The following is an 18,036-nucleotide window of genomic DNA, read 5'->3' as shown; positions in this document are numbered from 1 at the left end:
ACACAGGGCACTCTGCACAGCCGAGGAAGGGCACTCTGAGCTTGTGAGCGGCACTTGTGCCTCAGTGGCCCTGTGGCTGCTGGCGGAGAGGATCACTGGGAGCAATGGGAGGCACCGAACTCAAAACCAGGGCGAACCTTCATCTCAAAGGGGAATGAAACCCCTCATGAAGATGCTCTCTGCAGGATTCTGTCTCTTTCAGAAAGGAATTACAAGGAGGTGGTCCTCCCCATACCTCCTTTTGCTTTCATTCCCTTTTAACCCTGGTCACTACCTGAAACCTGGCGCCCTGCACACGTGTAACTGCATTTTTGGCAGCATGTTCCTGTCTTAAGCATGGGTTCCCTTTCAGTGCAGACGAAAGGGGAGAGGGCCCGGAGGCCCGGAAATGTGGCTTGCTTAAGAAACGGCTTCTTTTGGTTACTGATGCGTAAATAGGATCTATAGGCTTTTTACCGTTATGTCGAAGCTCTGCCAGGAACGACACATACCTGACAGCTTTAACTGTGCGAATGTGTAAGGCGCTTTCTGAAACGAGAAAGCTCGTGCTGAGATGATTTACAAATGACTTACAAGCTCAAGGTCTAATGTGTGAATGTTGTCCACGGATGAGCTTGGCAGGTGGGCGGTGGTGGTGTTTGTTTACAGCGTAAGTCATGTAAAAGGGTCTCAGAGAGCCAAACTTTACTAAGGAGAAACACCGTGGCTGATGCGCAGATTCCTCCGTGCTCTAAGGCTGTGACTTACATGTGGATGCTCAGAATAGTAAATGAAACTCAGTTAAGTACCGGTGGCCCCGCCTCCTGCCCCGCCCTTCCCCACTGTGCGTCCGGGCAATTTGCACGCTGGAAAAGACCAATCATTGCTTTCCTATGTTCCCTCTCTGGGTGCAGCGTACCTTTTCCAAGTATGTGTAACTCCAGGTTTTACCGTCAGCAAAAACCCGGGACACAATCCTTCCCTGTCCGTCATAATCGACTTTCTCGCTGGTGGTTCCTCGCTGGATGCTGGCAATTTGACCCGTGGACGAATAGGTGACATTGACGGCCATCAGCTTGCTGCTCGGCAGCCAGAGAGTCGGATGCCCTGCCGTGTCGTAGGCGATCCTCAGGAGAAATTTACGGTGGTCATCATAGATCTTCTCCGTCTTTGTCGTTCGATCAAAGTCAACTGAAAGCAGGTTTCTGCCATTAACCTGGTACAACACAAACAAGATGATAAAATAAATCACGCTGTCCCAATACCAGCCCCTTATTACTCTTCAGGGTTCCTGCTATTGTTTAAACACCATTTATGATGATTGATTCTCTTTGTCAGTAAATTAATTTAGCAACTTCTTGGGTACAAGTGCAAGGCAGTAGATTAACTGCTCTTTTAAAAGGTTTCATTAAGCAGAGAGACAGCCTGGCGTTTGTTCAAAACCCTTTCAATTAAATTTTGTAAACTTAAGCAACTGATAAGAAAAATGCCGAGATGTATTTACTTTCAAGTTTGCTCAGAAGATAGGAAGGTGGTAAGCCTGACATCGCTGCAAATTACTCAAAGCCCCGCCCTCCCAGAAGGCACTGGGAAATAACTGCTCACTAGATTAATCATGGCTACATTAAATAAAACAGTGGTAAATGTGATTCCAGCCCTTTGAAGAACAGTTAAGTAGAAGCTGGAGTCCACATTACTGTAAATTATTAATCAGTTTAAATAGCAGGAGGTTACAAACGTGATCCTCGCTTTGGGCTGAGTGCTGAAATGTCACAATTTTTTGGAATGCCTTTTTCTTTGATAACATCTGGTTAACTGGCAAGGACTTCAGATCCTTCGCTCCCACATCTACACAGTCTGACCACTGTGCTTACTTTACAAATCGAGCCCCATGTTGTCCTAGGAGCTCCGTGGGGCTCTCTGCCATGCTCAGAATCCACAACTACATCTGGCTTTACTGTCTGTGATCCAAGGTGCACACCAGCCGGCGTTCGTTGCTATGGTGGACACGTGGCCTTGGTTAAATTCTGCTTTATACACGATCTACAGGGTTTGCAGAAGGCCAGGGCCAGTCCATTCTTTTGATTTTCTACTGCCCCTTTGTGATAATGGTGGCTTCTTCATAACAAAATGCTCCTCAACTGCTCAGACTGTTACAAGTTAAATGGGAAAATCTTAACCTTAAATGACCATGTCCTAGCTAGAACCTTCAAAATGGACAACTCCAGTTGATCACTTATACACACACACACACACCCTGTAGAGGGAAATGACAGCCCACACCAATATTATTACCTGGGAAATCCCATGGACAGAGGAGCCTGGTGGGCTACAGTCCATGGGGTCAAAAAGTTCACAACAGAGCAAATGAACACCACCACATACACACACACCACACTAATACATGTAAATACATATTTACGTACCTATAAAAGATACATGTATATTTATGTAAAATCTGGGATAAACATTTGTGTCTTCTATCATGGCCATTAAACAAGACCCATGAAAAAATACTCCTTAAGCTTTTATTTCAGCTCTTCCAATTAGCTCTTCAAGGGGAGTATTGTGAAGTCCACAGAAAGATAAAGAGATGCCAGCTGAAAAGAAGTTTCTGTCTAAAGGCAAAGTGATTTTCGGGGAAAAATGTCCAGAGAGATGATCCACAGCATATGAGAAAGCGGAGCCCGGATGAAGTTAGGAGAGCTTAATTTTTCAGTTCTGTCATTGTAGATCCCTAGGTCAGGAAGATGCCCTGGAGGAGGGCATGGTGACTCCAGTATTCTGGAGAATCCCTTGGACAGACGAGCCTGGTGGGCTATGGTCCCTAGGGTCACAGAGTCGGACATGACTGAAGCCACTTAGCACCCACACATGATGTAGGAAAAAGAAAACTCTCGGCCACAGAGCAACTGGTTAGCGTTGGTATGGGTATGTGTGTGCGTTGGAGGAGGAACCCGAGAATCTGAAAGCCCCATTTCCACACCCACAGGGTCTAGGAGCTGCACAACTCTGGGCTCGCGGCCCCCAGAGTCTGTTTCGTCTCTCTGTAAACAAAGAGGTCGGACTGGAGTGTCAACTACAAATTAGTACTTGCCATGTGTATGTGTTAGTTGCTCGGTCATGTCCAGCTCATTGTGACCCCATGGACTGTAGCCTGCCAGGCGCCTCTGTCCATGGGATTCTCCAGGCAAGAATACTGCAACAGCTTGCCATGCCCTTCTCCAGGAGACCTTCCCAGTCCAGGGATTGAACCTGGGTCTCCCACATTGCAGGCATATCCTTTATGGTCTGAGTCCCTAGGGAAACCCTGGGCATTTGCCATCTACCTCTTACACGGATTAAATCATGTGCTACTTCAGCTTCTGACTTTCAGCATCTCCTGAAAGGAGTTCAGGGTGGAGAGCAGAAATGAGACACTGTGCCCTGGAAATGCTGGCAGGACAGGTCTTCAGAAAGACACTCTCAGGGGCTGATTTCAGGAACCCAATGCTTCTCATATCTAGAAAAGCACTAAATTCCTTCATGGTGACGTCTGCTCCTTGTGACTAACAGAAACCTCCTGGAAAAATACGTGCTTGACTGCATGTATTGTATACCCCTTCTCCAAAGTCACATATATACTGACCCTTCCTTCCCTTCTCTTTGGAACAGTTTCTCAGAGCTATCATTTTATATGATTGATTCTGACCCGCCAGCTGAAGGCTTTCTGGGCTTCCGTTTTCCCAAGTGGAAGTGTCTGCAGATTAGTAGCTCAGCTTTCTGTGAATTCTGTGAGACTTTACAAGTTTCTCTTGGGAAAAGCCTGATGAAGGCACCGCTTGCCGAATGCTTTGTGTACCCTGGAAGGAAGCTACTGGCTAATGTTATAAAGATACATTTTGAAGTCTACAAATTTACAGATTTGATTTGATATCAAATTAACTCAATACTGGACTGGCAGAATCCAGCTCTTCAGCTTTTATTTGCACACTTATGATGCCTGAGCTTCCCTCGTGGCTCAGATGGTAAAGAATGTGCCTGCAATGCGGGAGACTGGGGTTTGATCCCTGGCTGGGAAGATCCCCTGGAGGAGGGCATGGCAACCCACTGCAGTATTCTTGCCTGGGAAATCCCCATGGACAGAGGAGCCTGGCGGGCTGCAATCCACGGGGTCGTAAAGGGTCGGACACAACTGAGCACACAAGTGATGCCTGAAGAAGTGGCTTTACACAATTTAAATGCTTTCTGAGGGCTCTTGTGTTTCTCATATCGTGACTTGGGAGGGAAACATAAGCCCCAGAGTGTTTAGGCTTGCTCTCCTTTGCCCTTCCTCGGGGTTATTCCAGGCTGCGAACAGCCAAGCAAGACCGCCCGTGTAGAGAGCGTCTGCGGACGGTGCGGCCCACGGCCTTGCCCCACCTTTTTGTGATTTACTTGCATTCACCTTAATTTGTATCTCGGATCTTTATCGCCTTCCTGATTCCTCCTTGTCTCCACAGTGTTTCCTCTGGATCGAGCATAACAGAACATCTGCCCTGCAGATCTGGTAGGACCGTTGGACTAGCGATGGTAGAAGGGCCAAAAGACAGGTCTGGGACCCCTTCTTTGCAGGCCTGCACCCCGCTCCTGGGCTTCCGATTCGTCTCCTTGGTTTGGGACTATGACTACACCACACTGAAGCGTCTAGAGGGTCTAACATGGCAGTCCTGTGAGCCGCCACACCAAGCACATCACATACAGAAACACCCTGAAACACCACGAGACCAAACATGTGGGAAGCACTTAACATTTCCCTCTTATCCTGACTAATGCCTTTCTTGGGTCCTCCAACTGAAGAGATGAGGAAAGAATCAGAATGTGGCTGTTTTTCTCCACACTCCAACACAAGCCAAGGTCTTCACTGTTCTTACTATTTCCAGACACCAACCACTGTTATTCAATATGTAACGTTTCAGAAGATACGAACAGCAAACAAAGCATTAGGCTCCAAAATATGCAAATAGCTTATGGAGCTCAATATCAAAAAAGCAAACAACCCAATCAAAAAATGGGTGGAAGACCTAAATATCTCTCCAAAGAAGACACACAGATGGTCAAGAGGCATATGAAAAGATGCTCAACATCACTAATTATTAGAGAAATACAGATCTCCACCCCCTCCCCCAAGGCCCTAACATTCTCCTTTGGCAGTTGCACACACAGTGTGACACAATCGCACTTAACTATACCTGTATGAACCATGGCAATTCTGCAAACTTGTTTTGACAGTCATAAAGGGCTAGCATTATTGCATGCCCCAAAGGCCTTTAACAAATAACATTTAAAAACATCGTTACATCATATACTTCACCTAAGATGAAAAACCTACGTAGTTGTTAAAATACCTTCAGCTACATGACAGTGAATCCAAATGTTGTGACTAGGTAAGAGGCCACCATGAATTCCTTTGTGATGTACAGTGTTTCTTTGAGCTAAGCATAGAAAAATCTCCATTTTTCTATGGAAAAATGGTGGCACTTATCGGGAGGGAGGGAGTTTGTTCCCTCTGGAAGGCTTGAAAAACTGAGGCTCAAACAAGTTAAACAGTGTCTGTCTGTCTAACAACACAGAGCACGATCAGACCATATGCAGGTATCTGCCATGTGGGTCAGTATCTCGCCTCCCTGGTGTCCTTGTTAGAACGTCAACTGTCTGCAGATGGTTTTGCGTCCCCTCCACAGGTCAGAAGTGCCAACTGCTCCGCATGGCCCCCTCCAGGCCTTGCCGCTCAGATTATACAGTGAGACACAGGATGTCACACACACGTGACGGGCATAGTAAGAGGTACATAACGGTCTTCGGAGCTATCATGTCTAGGTATGCCTTGAAATACCACTTTGGCTTTCAAGTTTTGAGAATTCTTTTTCAAACAATTCACTAAGTGTTTTCCTTTAAGGATAAGAGTTCTGGGTAAGCTTAGATTACATTTTTTTTTTTTTTGACAGGGACCATTTTTAAGGTCTACTGAATTTGTTACAATATTGTTTCTGCTTTATGTTTTGGTTTTCTGGCCAGGAGGCATGTAGGATGTCACCTCCCCCACCAGGGATTGAACCAACAGCCCCTGCATTGAAAGGTGACGTCTTAACCACTGGACCACCAGGGAAACCCCCTAGAAGGTGACTTTTCATTATTCAGATGCCATTATAATTTTGGGGAATTGATCAAAGGCTGATTCCAAGTTCAACCACTGACAAAAATCAGGACTATTAAAAACAAGCACCTGTTATGCAGGTCCTTTTAAAAAAACCAAATATGTAGGTACAAACAAGTGAGCTAAGGAATTGTCAAATCTTTGTTCTGTTTTTCCACAATTTCCTCTGCTTGTTATTCCTATATATCCAACCCCTTTTCCTCTTAATACAGTTTCACAGAACATGCTTTTCATGTTGCTCATTTCTTTTACAATTTTTCCTTTTCTCCTCTTTGCCTTTTTTTTTTTTTAAAAGCCACTGCATCTAGCGTTCTATCTATTATATCCCTGTGATCTGTTCGATCTAGAGACAGGTTTGCTTCCTGCAGTCAGACGTTGGCAAGGATGTGCTATTCCTACAGCTTCTCTCTCAGAAAGACCTAAAGGCAATAACAGAATCCATATTTTAAGCCTGGCTCTTTCTCATTCTTTCATTTATTGAATAAATATTTGACTGCCCACCCATGGGTCAGGCCCATAACTTCAAAACAAAAAGCACTTTCTGCTAGAAGATAAGGAAAGGTAAAAGAGGCAATGCCCTCCTGAGCAGCCCAAGTGGTAAAGAACCCACTTGCGCCCGATCCTCCAACCAGATTTTCAGAGCCTCTCTTTCTCCCTGGAATTCCTCTCTTAGGAGCCACAGAGGGGTGGAATGACCAGGCATGGCTGGCACATCCAAGCTTATCTTGAAAATAAGAAACCTTCCCTTGTGATCTTGGCGCCATCTCCACGTGAGCCATCACACAGATCCACTGGAAGTCTCCTTTCAGTGCGACTGAACAGGCCGTTCTTAAATACTGGATTTTCTGAAACGGCCTGCCGAGGCACTGTCGGTCAGCTATTTAGAAACAAACTAACACCCATGCTTGTGTGCACTGGTCTCTTCCTCCCCAAAGGAAGATTCACTTAGAATCAGGCTGAGAAGCAGAGACTTAAAATCGGATTTTCCCTCTGCTCTTCTTAATTTCTTTTTCTGTCTAGGAAAGCAGTGTTAGAGGGAAATAAAAGGATGCACTTAGGCCAGCTTGTCTCAAAGAACAGTGGGCCACGTGTTACGTGGTCACTTTCAGGGCAAAGCATTTCCCTGGTTTTCCCTCTTCTGCAGCTGTTTTCCTCACCAGTGAGCTAACCAGCTCTTTCCTGTGCATCTGTCGTGTGGGTCTATATGCCCACTATTTGTGCCTGTGGTTCAGATTCTCTTCTCTGGGTTAGAGTTACAGAATATGTAGTCATGCCTTCTGTTTTCAAAGGACTCTCACATCATCTCACTTGATCCTGTAGCAACTGTGTGAGACCGTGGCAGGGCAGGGCAGTCAGTTGTATTTATCCGTAAAACAGACAATCTGCATCAGGTCTGTGGCTTCCCAGGTGGAGCAGTGGTAAAGAATCCACCTGCCAGTGCAGCACATGCAAGAGGCACGGATTCCATCTCCAGCGTCAGGAAGATCCCTGGAGGAGGACATGGCAACCCCCTCCGGTATTCTTGCCTGGGAAATCCCATGGACAGAAGAGCCTGGTGGGCTACAGTCCGTGGGGTCACAAAGAGCTGGACAGGACTGAATATATACACACCATGTCTACATCATCATGTTAGAATATCCGGATATTACAGTATTGCTATCATGATACAGATGCTATCATACAGATGATAAAATGACGTTAGGTCTGTTAGATGTTAGAATTTTCCTGTATAGTTTAGTAAGAAGTGGAGCCTGATCTAGAACTCATACTTTTTGAGCACAAACGTGAGCAGGACCTTTATGTCTTTTGATAAAGTAAGTTCTGTGTCTGAGTACAGGTGTGCCTCCACGCCTTCCTTAGGGATGGCAGAATAAGACAAAGCCTGGGAACTAGCTTCCAGTGTGCAGGGGCCCAGGGAAGCAGGGGCTGGGGCAGTGGTCAGCGGCAGGCAGACATGCCGGCAGCTTGAGGCCTTGCTTCAGCGGAAGAAAATGCTGGCGCTGAAGCTGGCTCCGGCCACTGACCAAGGCCCTCTGCAAGTGACCCTGAAACGAGCCTGGAGCTGGTTTTCTTGCCCATCACGTTGCTGCTGTTCACTCACTAAGTCCTGCCCAAGTCTGCGACCCCATGGACGGGACAGCAGCACACCGGGCTCCTCTCTTCCACTGTCTCCCCGGGTTTGCTCAAACTGATGTCCAGTGAGTCAGTGATGCCATCTAACCATCTCATCCTCTGCACCCCCTTCTCCTTTTGCATTCAATCACGTTACCTCCCCGCGAATCTTGTTCTTCTTTCTGATGTTCTGTTTTTTCTTTTTTTTTCGCCTCTCTCTCAGGATAACCCCCCTTGAGCCTCCCCAGCTTCTGTGCACCAGACCTCCGGGTCTAGTGCCCTGGAGCTGGGGCATCCTGGGGGATGGTAAGATGGGACCACAGCTTTGGTTCCAGAAGATTATGTATTTAAGAGTCCCAAACCCCTGCCTTGCAACGGAAGTGGAACTGGAACATAACCTGTGAGCTGAACAGCCTGTATCTGATCACTGATTCTTTTTTTACTTTATATTTCTTGGAAATGGCCAATATGTATTAGCTGTTTCTTAACTGTAAAGTATTGGCCTGGTGAATAATGTTAGCCTGTTATACTAATAACTTAACCATTTTTTAGTGCCATTAATAGAACACAAATGGTACACTCCATGTTTTCTTCTCTCTCCTTGATTTTGAGTAACTTTTTTTTTAAAGGCAAGGGAAATAATTTTAGGAATGGTTATTTGCATTTATCTGTTAAACAAAAATCTGTTCACTAATAGGAAAAATGAAGCACATTCAGTTTATAGTGGCCTGAAGGGGGTTCCTAGTAACCTGTGTTTCAGTCCTTAATCTATATTGTCTTTACTGAACAACTGTCATAAATCACAGCTTGCTTTCTATTTGTATCTGGCCCACAGCATGAAAAGGAGGAATAAAAACACCTAACAAGGCAACACAGAGAACATTCTGCAATCTACCCTAGCAATCAGCAATGTCAGCACATGTCTCATAGCAATAAGGTAATTCTGGGACTTCCCTGGTGGCTGTATGGTTAAGAATGCGCTTGCCAATGCAGGGGACGTGGGTTCGATCCCTAATCCGGGAAGATCCTACATGTCACAGAGCAACTCAACCTGTGCACCCCAACTTCTGAGCCTGCGCTCTTAGAGACTGCAAAGCACAAATACTGAGCCCATACGCCGCCACTGCTAAAGCCTGAACGCCTGCGCTCCGCAGCAAAAAAAGCCTGCACCACGGCACTGACCCAGCACAGTCTAAATTAAAAAAAAAAAAAAAAGGTAAGTCTGGGTTTTTCATCAATAGCGAGGAGGTAGGTTCTGACACTGGTTATCTTCCGTGTGCCCACATTACACTTTTTTTTGTGTGTGTGTGATGTGGATCATTTTTGAAGTCTGTTGAATTTTTGTTACAATGTTGCTTCTGTTTTTATGTTCGGGTTTTTTGCCTGCAGGCACGTGGGATTTTAGCCTTCTGACCAGGGATAGAACCCACATCCCCTGCACTGGAAGGCAAATTCCCAACCACTCTACCACTAGAGAAGTCTCAAGCCCACATTATACTTTAAAAATATTGAGAATGCAAAGGCAGACTCCATCTTCCAAAGGCCAGCCCCTGTCTTGCAAGATACATATTTAGGGTTTGGAATACTTGTAATGTTTCAGCCAATGCTTACTCATCCCTATGTCTTTACGAAGTCAACTCTCCTGAGTGGGTGAAGGAAAAGCATAAGATTATTAAGGTAATATTAGTAAAACAAGAATCAGTTGTCATCAAGGCTATCTGGGACTGTCCTACATGCAAAATCTTCCTTGGTAGCTCAGATGCTAAAGAATCTGCCTGCAGTGCAGGAGACCAGGGTTCAGTCCCTGGGTCGGGAAGATCCCCTGGAGAAGGAAATGATGACCCACTCCAGTATTCTTGCTAGAGAATCTTGTGGACAGAGGAGCCTGGTGGGCTACAGTTCATCGGGTCACAAAGAGTTGGACACGACTGAGTGACTCACACATTTTACATGCAAAATCCTAATTTCCTAAGAAAGAACTGATTTTTAATCAAAGCTATATTGAGAGAACCCTTTTCTCAAATAGTTGGCTTTTACTATGAGCAATCTGATGGCTTGAGGGCTGGCTGTGAGTCAGGCTCTAAGGTCAGGTGTTCCCCTGAGCACGAGCAGGTCAGTTCCAGGCCTGCCCTCGTGGACAGGCCATTGAATGAGGCAGAGGACCGGCCAGCCATCACCACCCTCTGACACTGACTTACCCTGAGCTTTCGACCGAAGACATTGACTTTGCCTTGGGCCTGCTCCTTCCGGAATCTCCATTCCACCAAATTCTGACCGTTTTCGCCAGGCAGAGTCATGTTTCTTTTGGCAACTGTTGGGTTAGCGGTGCCGGCCAGAACATGGGGCTCGGTCTGGTAATGCGAGTCCAGACCACTGGCATAGATGATGCGAAGGGAGCCGTCATAACCGATCTGGTAGCTGTTCCTTAACTGATCTAGAAAAAAAAATTGCAGAAAACACGAACTATAGGTGTGGACTGAACACTTGGTTGGTTATGGGGTTATATGCATGTCTGAAACACTGACGGGACTCCATTTATAAGGAATAAAAAGTACTTAATGATATTCTTGTAGAAAATAACAAACAACGTTGATTTCTGGTATCTCACGCTATAATGCAGGGGTTCCCAACCTCCAGGACCCAATGCCTGATGATCTGAGGTGGAGCTGATATAATAACAATAGAAATCAAGTGTACAATAAATGTAGTGCTCTTGAATCATCCCCAAACCATCCCCCACCCTCTGGGGGAAAAAAACTGTCTTCCATGAAACCGGTCTCTGGTGCCAAAAAACCTGGGAACTTCTGATGCAGTAGGTTTGGCTGAATATTAAGGGTAACCTTTAGGGGAAAATTTAAAGTCCTTCACTTTAACAGATTTCTTTTCCTCATGTGCCTGACAAAACAGATGAAGGTTCAGCCTCTACGGAATGTGCAGTAAATGTTTTGCAAAGAACCGAATAATATGGGTTCTTTTAGGAGTCTCTGTGTCACCTTCAGGGTCTTATGAGACACCCCTTCCTACACCTATCTTTATATCTATCCTTTGTTAAAGATATTTTGAAAAGATTTAATATCTATACTTTCCACACCAAAATATATAAGGAGCTATTTCCCCCTGAAACTGACTTTAAAATAGGCAGTCACCTTATATTTTATACAAAACACCCTCTCCTATTGTAGGTTATGGACTTAACTAAAGAATTTTAATAATATAGGACCATTTGGGGAAGCAATAAATTCAACCAACAGTAATTTTAGGTGACTGTAGAGAATACCTGACAGAACTGGTTAAAAAAAAAAAAGAGTCAAAGAAGTTTAACTCAAACTCCCTGGTGGTCCAGTGGTTAGGACACTGTGTTTCCATTGCAAGGGGCCTGGGTTTGATCCCTGGTGGAGGAAGTAAGATCCTACAAGCCAGGAGGTGTGGCTAAAGAAAAAAACAGCAACAACACAAATCTATAAAATATTATGTAAGTGTGTTAGTTGCTCAGTTGTGTCCAAGTCTTTGTGACTCCCATGGACTGCAGCCCACCAGGCTCCTCTGTCCATGAGATTTTCCAGGCAAGGATACTGGAGTGGGTTGCCATTTCCTTCTCCAGGGGAATCTTCCCAAGCCATATGGTAAATCTAGCCATAATCTGAAGTGTAACTCAGATTCAACAATTAGTCTTACAGCAATGACCTCACAGTTGCAGTGGTCATTCCTGAAGGTTACATCAAAAAGGAACATGGCGGGAGGCTCTATCATGGAGCTATTGGATGTTTATGCCTACTTGAAAGTGATAAGTGTTAGTCGCTCAATTGTGTCTGACTCTGACCCTATGGACTGCAGCCCGCCAGGCTCCTCTGTCCATGGGATGCTCCAGGCAAGAATACAGGAGTGAGCTGCCATTCCCTTCTCCAGGGGACCCTCCTGACCCAGGGGCTGAACCTGTGTCTCCTGCCCTGCAGGCAGATTCTTTACTGTCTGAGCCCCCCGGGAAGTCCATATACTGAATGAAAAAATGGAAAGCCCAGATATTACATCAATACTTGGAATTTGGTATAAATTTCCAGTGATGGCATGAGAAGTGGATTCAAAGACTGCATCACACATGGATTCAGAAAGTGCTTGGCCTCATGCTGCTGTCTTTCCATGGCCAGTGACACTGATGCAAAAAAGGGATTGATGAGACAAGCAGAGAGTAAGAATTAACTTATTAAGTGGTAAAGAAACAAGACTATTTCTAGGTTAACAGAAATATTTAGATGTTATATGATTTTAAATATGTATGTGTGTGCTCAATCATGTCTGACTCTTTAAAATTAGATTTCTTAGTCTTCTCCATGGACTCTTTGTGACCCTGTGGACTGACTGTAGCACCTACCGACCTACTGACTGATTGGGCACCTACCGACCTGGGGAGTTCATCTTTCAGTGTCCTATCTTTTTGCCTTTTCATACTGTTCATGGGGTTCTCAAGGCAAGAATACTGAAGTGATTTGCCATTCCCTTCTCCAGTGGACCATATTCTGTTAGACCTCTCTACCATGACCTGTCCATCTTGGGTGGCCCTACACAGCATGGCTTAGTTTCATTGAGTTGGAGAAGCCTGTGGACAGAGCCAAAGCAAAAACACCTCCCAGTTGTGGATGTGACTGGTGATAGAAGCAAGGTCTGATGCTGTAAAGAGCAATATTGCATAGGAACCTGGAATGTTAGGTCCATGAATCAAAGCAAATAGGAAGTGGTCAAACAAGAGATGGCAATAGTGAATGTCGACATTCTAGGAATCAGCAAACTAAAATGGACTGGAATGGGTGAATTTAACTCAGATGACCATTATATCTACTACTGTGGGCAGGAATCCCTTAGAAGAAATGGACTAGCCATCATGGTCAACAAAACAGTCCAAAATGCAGTACTTGCATGCAATCTCAAAAATGACAGAATGATCTCTGTTCGTTTTCAAGGCAAACCATTCAATATCACGGTAATCCAAGTCTATGCCCCAACCAGTAATGCTGAAGAAGCTGATGTTGAACGGTTCTATGAAGACCTGCAAGACCTTTTAGAACTAACACCCCAAAAGATGTCCTTTTCATTATAGGGGACTGGAATGCAAAAGTAGGAAGTCAAGAAACACCTGGAGCAACAAATTTGGCCTCAGAGTACAAAATGAAACAGGGCAAATGCTAAGAGTTTTGCCAAGAAAATGCACTGGTCATAGCAAACACCCTCTTCCAACAACACAAGAGAAGACTCTACACATGGACATCACCAGATGGTCAACACCGAAATCAGATTGATTATATTCTTTGCAGCCAAAGATGGAGAAGCTCTATACAGTCAGCAAAAACAAGACCAGGAGCTGACTGTGGCTCAGATCATGAACTACTTATTGCCAAACTCAGACTTAAATTGAAGAAAATCGGGAAAACCACTAGACCATTCAGGTATGACCTAAATCAAATCCCTTATGATTATACAGTGGAAGTGAGAAATAGATTTAAGGGACTAGATCTGACAGAGTGCCTGATGAACTATGGATGGAGGTTCGTGACACTGTACAGGAGACACGGAGCAAGACCATCCCCAAGAAAAAGAAATGCAAAATAGCAAAATGGCTGTCTGAGGAGGCCTTACAAATAGCTGTGAAAAGAAGAGAAGCCAAAAGCAAAGGAGAAAAGGAAAGATATACCTATTTGAATGCAGAGTTCCAAAGAACAGCAAGGGGAGAAAAGAGAGCCTTCCTCAGTGATCAGTGCAAAGAAATTGAGGAAAACAATAGAATGGGAAAGACTAGAGATCTCTTCAAGAAAATCAGAGATACCAAGGAAACATTTCATGCAAAGATGGGCTCAATAAAGGACAGAAATGATGGTATGGGCCTAACAGAAGCAGAAGATATTAAGAAGAGGTTGCAAGAATACACAGAAGAACTGTATAAAAAAGATCTTCACGACCAAGATAATCATGATGGTGTGATCATTCACCTAGAGCCAGACATCCTGGAATGTGAAGTAAAGTGGGCCTTAGGAAGCATCACTATGAACAAAGCTAGTGGAGGTGATGGAATTCTAGTCGAGCTATTTCAAATCCTGAAAGATGATGCTGTGAAAGTGCTGCATTCAACATGCAAGCAAATTTGGAAAACTCAGCAGTGGCCACAGGACTGGAAAAGGTCAGTTTTCATTCCAGTCCCAAAGAAAGGCAATGCCAAAGAACGCTCAAACTACCACACAATTGCACTCATCTCACACGCTAGCAAAATAATGCACAAAATTCTCCAAGCCAGGCTTTAGCAATACGTGAACTGTGAATCTCCAGATGTTCAAACTGGTTTTAGAAAAGACAGAGGAACCAAAGATCAAATTGCCAACATCTGCTGGATCATCGAAAAAGCAAGAGAGTTCCAGAAAAAACATCTATCTCTGCTTTATTGACTATGCCAAAGCCTTTGAATATGTGGATCACAATAAACTGTGGAAAATTCTGAAAGAGATGGGCAAACCAGACCACCTGACCTGCCTCTTGAGAAATCTGTATGCAGGTCAGGAAGCAACAGTTAGAACTGGACATGGTACAACAGACTGGTTCCAAATAGGAAAAGGAGTACGTCAAGGCTGTATTTTGTCACCCTGCTTATTTAACTTATATGCAGAGTACGTCATGAGAAACACTGGGCTGGAGGAAACACAAGCTGGAATCAAGATTGCCGGGAGAAATATCAATAACCTCAGATATGCAGATTACACCACCCTTATGGCAGAAAGTGAAGAGGAACTAAAAAGCCTCTTGATGAAAGTGAAAGTGGAGAGTGAAAAAGTTGGCTTAAAGCTCAACATTCAGAAAACAAAGATCATGGCATCTGGTCCCATCACTTCATGACAAATAGACAAGAAATGGAAACAGTGGCTGACTTTCTATTTTTGGGCACCAAAATCACTGCAGATGGTGATTGCAGCCATGAAATTAAAAGATGTTTGGTCCTTGGAAGGAAAGTTATGACCAACCTAGACAGCATATCCAAAAGCAGAGACATTACTTTGCCAAAAGAGGTCCATCTAGTCAAGGCTATGGTTTTTCCTGTGGTCATGTATGGATGTGAGAGTTGGACTATGAAGAAAGCTGAGCACCAAAAAATTGATGCTTTTGAACTGTGGTGTTGGAGAAGACTCTTGAGAGTCCCTTGGACTGCAAGGAGGTCCAACCAGTTTATCCTAAAGGAGGTCAGTCTTGGGTGTTCATTGGAAGGACTGATTTGAAGCTGAAACTCCAATACTTTGGCCAACTGATGCAATGAGCTGACTCACTGGAAAAGACCCTGATGCTGGGAAAGATTGGGAGCAGGAGGAGGGCACGACAGAGGATGAGATGGTTGGATGGCATCACTGACTCAATGGACATGGGTTTGGGTAAACTCTGGGAGCTGGTGATGGTCAGGGAGGCCTGGCATGCTACAGTTCATGGGGTTGCAAAGAGTCGGACACGGCTGAGTAACTGAACTTGACTGACTGTAGCCCACCAGGCTTCTCTGTCCATGGGTTTTTCCAAGCAAGAATACTAGAATGGGTTACCATTTCCTTCTCCAGGGGATCTTCCCGACACAGGGATCGAACCTGGGTCTCTTGCATCCCTGCATTGGCAGGCGGGTTCTTTACCATCGCTCCACCTGGGAAGCCCTTATGTCACCAAATAAACATTACATGTAGATATGAGGTTTCTCATCCTTATCTCTAGAGGTTTACAATTCCACCTTCCCTTGCCTAAGTTCATCTTAGAGAAAGCACGGGGAGGGAGGGGGATGGCCACATGCTACTTCCGTGCCAGCAGTGTTTCAAACAGGGCCGTTGAAAGCTGTGCTTGCATGCTTACCTTGAACCATGGTGTAGAACGAGTCGATGGAGGACAGATTTGAAGTGATGCTGACATCTTCTTCTCGGCTGGACGACTCAATGTCCACTGTGATCGCCTTGTCCATGTCTCCATGAAGGTTGGTGACCACGCCGGTTGGAAATGTCACGTTGGTCAGACGACCTTCACTGTCATAGCTGAATAAGAGAGGAAAGAACTGGGTGGTAAACAGGCAACTGCAGATTCTTCTTACTTATACGAGAGTTGGCAGCAGTATTAGCTACACACGTTTGGAAGCATATTTGTCTTTGTGCAGGAGCTGTGCTGAGTGAGGACTTCAAACATGCTTTGAAGTCATCAGAAGCCTGTTTAACATAGAAAAGCCACGCCGGTGAGAGGGAGAGTAAACAGACAGCTCTCCACCTCAGCACATTTTTCTTTGAAGTGTGACCAAAATCCTCCTGCACATCTAATTTGCTGTTTCAAAGGGAACATGCTTGGTGATATTAAATTTCTTAGTATTCCTCCATATTTTCTACAAAGTAGATTTAATTCGCTGTTATATCCTGTTTGAAGGTTTTACTAACTTACGCCCTCTATGGCAGTGCAATGTGAAAAAATTATATCTATAACTTTGTAAAAGAGTACATATACATTCATGTCATATATCTGCATATGTAAGGATATTCCTTCAGCATCTTGAGATATCTTCAACAAATTAGTATAATAAAGACTTGTAAGAAGACTTTACTTCTCAGTGATTGGCATATTTCATAATGGTACACGGGGACTTAAATGTTGGCGGGGGTCGTGATAATCTAGTCTACACTGACATTAGAGGAATGGTGGTGTTTTGAATGCTGATTCATTATGTTTACTGAAATGAGATGTAATACTTCCTGACATTTAATGACTATTTATTATACACTAACTCTTTCTTAGCATATATATAAGGAGGAACTCATAATTTAAATGTTAGGATGTACCTTAAAAAGCTATCCTTTAATCATAACTATGCATTAAAGATATAACATTTTACTAACATATTGATTTTGGGAGGTGACTTTTCTACTGGTGGCAGCACCAGAGAAAATTTAAAAAATGACAATGTGCTGTAAAGAAGCGGGGGGTGGCGGGGAGCAGCGAATATTGAATGAGAAATCAGGGACTTCCCTGGGACAAAAATGCATTTAAGATAGGATTTCATATTTACACTACAGTTGCTTCATTAACAAAAGACCTAAGAAATGGAGTGCTGAACCATGTCCTACTGAAAATAAATCCGGATGCAGAACTAGGAGATGAAAGAATCTGAATAGTGAAAGACAGAAGTCACCGGGAAAGGGGGAAAGTGAAGATACAGTAGTAAAAGGTGTAAACATGGGGCAACAAAGAGATGGGGGTAGAATAAAAAGTACTAACTGTCATTTTGGAATAAAAGGATAGCGGGCTTTGATAGTGTCACTTAGAGAAATGTAGCTGGGAATTAGGAGTAGCATCTAGGCATTTGAGGGAGAGAATTCTGCAAGGACAATGTCACGGTGGAGACAGGAAGGTGGAAAGTTGGGAGGAGAGAGAGGGATGTCCGTTCAGGCCCCATTAATTCAGTGGGGACAGTATCAGTCAGATCAGGGGTTTGACTGACTTGATCTGACAATCTGCCTTGCTGCTTCGCCAGCGGCAGGAACAGGCACTTAGGAGAGGCAGGTGATGCAGAGAAAGAGAGAGAGAAAATGCACCATTAAGTGTAATCATTGTTTGGACCCACAAAAGGCAGAGCTGAAATAAAAAAGGAGACTCCCTCTCTTCCCCAGCAACCCAAATGCCCCTAGCAGATTAAGGCATCAATGAAAGAAACTCAGCAGGGCTTATTGCTGTCATTACTTTTTTTTTTTTGAAGACATTATTACTTTTGAAGAAACAAACAAGCC

General features: G+C 44.4%; 1 protein-coding gene across 1 annotated transcript in view; it reads right to left on the bottom strand.

The window, feature by feature from the left end:
* The window catches only part of TENM3 (teneurin transmembrane protein 3), a 450,290-nt gene that overhangs the window by 11,491 nt on the left and 420,763 nt on the right, over nt 1-18,036 (bottom strand). The window contains exons 24-26 of the mRNA XM_052661270.1: nt 16,127-16,302; nt 10,465-10,700; nt 899-1,195 (exon numbers count right to left, since the gene is read on the bottom strand). Of these exons, the coding sequence (XP_052517230.1) occupies nt 899-1,195; nt 10,465-10,700; nt 16,127-16,302 (709 nt within the window). The remainder of the gene's footprint in view (nt 1-898; nt 1,196-10,464; nt 10,701-16,126; nt 16,303-18,036) is intronic.

Source organism: Budorcas taxicolor, chromosome 24, assembly GCF_023091745.1.
Source record: "Budorcas taxicolor isolate Tak-1 chromosome 24, Takin1.1, whole genome shotgun sequence".
In the NCBI taxonomy this organism is placed as follows: Eukaryota; Metazoa; Chordata; class Mammalia; order Artiodactyla; family Bovidae; genus Budorcas; species Budorcas taxicolor.
Note: the sequence above shows the minus strand (reverse complement) of the source record. Positions and strands in the feature narration are given on the sequence as shown.